At 50.7% G+C, this 3,749-nt stretch overlaps 1 protein-coding gene across 1 annotated transcript in view; it reads right to left on the bottom strand.

The window, feature by feature from the left end:
* Positions 1 to 3,749, bottom strand: part of LOC103361434 (oxygen-regulated protein 1) — a 9,763-nt gene that overhangs the window by 2,506 nt on the left and 3,508 nt on the right. The window contains 1 exon segment of the mRNA XM_008287511.1: positions 125 to 3,735. Coding sequence (XP_008285733.1) covers positions 125 to 3,735 — 3,611 coding nt within the window.

The raw sequence follows: 3,749 nt of genomic DNA on the forward strand, positions 1-3,749 counted from the left end.
TCCTCCTCCTTCTCCTCAATAACTTCCTCCATTTCCTGTTCCTCGTCGTGCACCTCAGTAACCTCCTCTGCATCCTCTGATTCTCCATCTTTATCTTCCTCCTCCTCCACTTCCTTATTTATACCCTCTGCTTCTTCCCCTTCATCTGTCTCCTCCATATTTTCATTCGGTTCTTCCTCCTCTTCTTCTTTCTCCTTACTAATCTCACCCACTTGCTTCTCCTCTTCCTCACTGTTGTCTTCCTCCCCTGTCTCTTCATCGCCCTCTCTCTCGTCTGTTTCCTCGACACTATCGTCCTCTCTTGCTCCCTCATCTGCTGATCCCTCCTCTGTGTCCTCACCCACTTCCTTCTCCCCTTCCTCTAATCCCTCCTCCGCCTCATCTTCATCCATTGCTATCTCTTCCTCTGCCCCTTCCTCTACTTTCTCAACAGATTCCTCGCCACTTCCTTCCTCTGCTTCCTGTTCGTCCAGCTCCTCGTCTGCCTCATCCTCTCTTTCACTGTCTTCTCTCTTATTCCCTTCGTCCTCACTGTCCAACACTTCAGCGTTTTTCACCTCCTCTACTTGCTCCTCTTTCTCATTCTCTTCTACATCATTTTGTTTGACTACTGATGTCTCGTCTCTTTCTGTCTGTGACTCCTGAGCTTCATCAGCTTCTTGGTCTGACTCTTGTATTATCTTGTCTTCTAAGTAGTCCGTCTCTGCCTCATTGTTGCCCTGTTGTGTCTCAGTAACGTCCTCAGCCATGCGTGTGCTATCAGGCTCTGCTGATTGTTTGGTTTCATCTCCTTTGACAAACTGCTCCACGTCCTCCTCGGACTCTGACTGGCGTCTGTCAGTTTCCCACAGCGAGCTCTCCTCTACAGGGTAGAAACTTTTCACCTGTTGGATAGTTGAAGCGATCTCTGCTCTGAGGTCTTGCGGCATATTCAGTTCGTCCATCAGCTCGTCGATGCGCTCATCAAAGACATCTCCGCCTTCAGAGACGACGTCCAGTGCGAACTCTGTTTCTGAAACTCTGGGAGAAAGCGGCTCACTTTCAAACCTTTCTCTCAGAATCTGGAAATCCTTCCAGCGCTCTCTGAGCTGAGAAGATGCTCGGCTTTGTAGATCGGTCAGACTCGCCCTCTGCTCCTCCTCGTCCCCGATGGCAGAGATTTTCTGCAGGGACTCCATCATCAGCATGGCCTCGGAGGTGGTCCTGGATTGGCTGCCTTCTCCTGATGCTGGGCTGTTTAGGTTGTCTCTCAGAGTCATGACCGACAAAAACGACATGAAGGCTTTACACGATGAGCCGAACACGGAGGCGACTTGTGTTGGGAAATCAGGAACGCTGTTGGATTTCTCAAGGTTGGATGTGGTGGTGACGTCTGACGCTCTTCTAATGCACTGAATTGACGAACAAAGCTGCCGCAGAACGGGTCTGATCTTTGCTTTGGGGCTCAAAATGTTGGACGAAGATGCTTCGCCGTCAGCCGTGCCAATGGCTTCTACGGATCTGTGGGGCCTCAGGTTGCTCTCCTGGTGTGCAGGATCGACCCTGACGCTCGGCATGGAAACACATAAGCCTCGTGCTTTCTGTTCGCTGTGCAGCAGAGCTGGGCCTTCATGGCAAAGAGGAACTGACAGACAGGAAGCTGATTTCTTGATTGCATCACTGGTTGATGGATAATACTCGTCTAAAGTAGCCTGGCATTCAGTCTTGTCATCTGATTCAGAGTCACCTCCGATCTGAAACACAACGTTGGGCCGACGCTCTGTTCCATCTGGGATCATCTCCTCCATGTAGGGCCCTGCGTCTGGGGTGACGTTCTCCAGCCAGTCCTCAACGTATTGGTGGATTTCGGAGGGTGAAGGATTGATGGAAGGCATTGACACGCTCTCACTTAGCTCTAGGGGCTTTCTGGGTGGTGAGATTCTGTTTTCGATCACTGATTTTGGCTTGCTGATGGTCTTCTTAGCTGGCAAAGAAGGTTTTTTAGCCTGTAAAATGTCTGACATGTTCTTTTTCATTTGAGGCCTTCCCGTTGAAATATTGAGGTTACTGCCATTATCCTTAGCAGCTGCTTTATTCAGGTGTGGTCGTTTAGGTGGGGTTCTTTTTACCTTTTCTGAGCTACCTAATAAGGCCGAGTCTTTCCTGGACAGCTTTTCATCTTTAGTTGATGCCTTCGACTGAGGCGTGTCTGCTTTCTTGGATGCTCCTTTACTCTTTTGGCCACTTTTAGCACTGTCTGATGAATTCAAACTCTTTTTCCGCACGCTGGCGTTGCTGCTCAGCTTGTCAGTAGATGAATGTTTGCTATTTTTCGAGCGTTCCTTTGCTTTTTTATCTGTGCTGCTCGTTGAAGTCGGACTTCTCTGATTGCTAGCGGGCCTAATTATCTTTTTCTTCTGCGTGCTTTTGGAAGTGTTGTCTTTTTTCCGTGAATCGCTCTGAGTCACTGAAGACAGATTGTTTGTAATCTCCTGTCTGGGAGACGCTGGCTCTGATGACAGCGATAACATCTCCTCTTTCTGCCTTCGTAGTGAGTCAGCGCTGGGTGGCTGCCAGCTACAATCTATATCACAATCGTTGCAAGAAGGCGAACGAGGCCCGGCGACGGTGGACGGCTTGCTTTCTGGCCCCAGAGCGGAGCCATGTGAAGGAATGTCGTCTGCACTATATTCCTCATTTGCAAAGTAGTTGTCATAGCAACCCTGACTCTCATAAATATGCATGACAGTCTCTGTGACCTCCATGCCATTGTTCTCTATCTGAAGGACCTCAGCGACTCCCGACGACCTGATGGAGGAGTTTGAGTATTTGTTCCTCCCTCCTGCGGACGCGGTTTTCCGAGGTTTCGGGATCGGTCGGTTGCTGCTGCTGCTGCTGTGTCTCACGACGCAGTATCCCTCCGTCGTCTCCCCGTCGACGGTCCTCTCCACGTAGGAGTAACGTCCCAGGGTGCTCTCCTGAACCCCCGACTCCGTCACCATCGTCACGCTCTCCACGGATGCCGTCTTGTTAACGTGTCGAGGTCCTGGCGTAGGAGCGCGTTTGAAACCTTTTTTCGCTTTTCCCAGCGCCGCTGAAGTGTAGCCTTCGTATATTTGCTCATCGTGAAAGCCGACGCCCTTTCCAGCCCCAGCAGGATAGTTCTCCTCTTTCGTTTCGTCCCCGCTGATGCTCGGGGAGGCTTTGGCAACGGCGTTGTTTGAGTCGGGGGAGCTGTCGCCTGACTCAGGGATGGAGGCACAAACCGTCCTCTTGGTAAGGCTGGAGCGGCTGAGCGTGGTCGTCCAGTGGAGCAGCTCTTCCTCCTTAATGGTCAGACGAACTTTCATCTCCACTGTCATGCTGCCGTCTTGATTCACACGGAAGGACTTTTCGATGTCGTCATCCTGAGGTACGATGCAGCTGCCGTGCTCGTTGTCTCCCCTCCCGGACGTCCCGATCTGACGCTGGTGAACTTCTGCTTCAAACGACCCGCGGTGGTGATGCAGGCGGCCGGCCACGCCTCCGCTTTGGGACTTGTTTATCTGGTTCACAATGTATCGCTCAGACGACAGGGAGAAGTTCCTCGAGCCTCTTCCACTTGAGAAAGATTTGTTGTTTTCTTTTGTTGAAGGCGATTAATGAAGGAGAGAGAGAGAGAGAGAGAGAGAGAGAGAGAAATTATTTAAGCATCATGCAGCATTTGTACCACTACTTAAAGAAATAGTCCAACATTGTAGGAAACACGTTTATTTGCTTTCAGGTTGATG

This window comes from Stegastes partitus, unplaced genomic scaffold (genome assembly GCF_000690725.1).
Source record: "Stegastes partitus isolate 25-593 unplaced genomic scaffold, Stegastes_partitus-1.0.2 Scaffold503, whole genome shotgun sequence".
Classification (NCBI taxonomy): Eukaryota; Metazoa; Chordata; class Actinopteri; family Pomacentridae; genus Stegastes; species Stegastes partitus.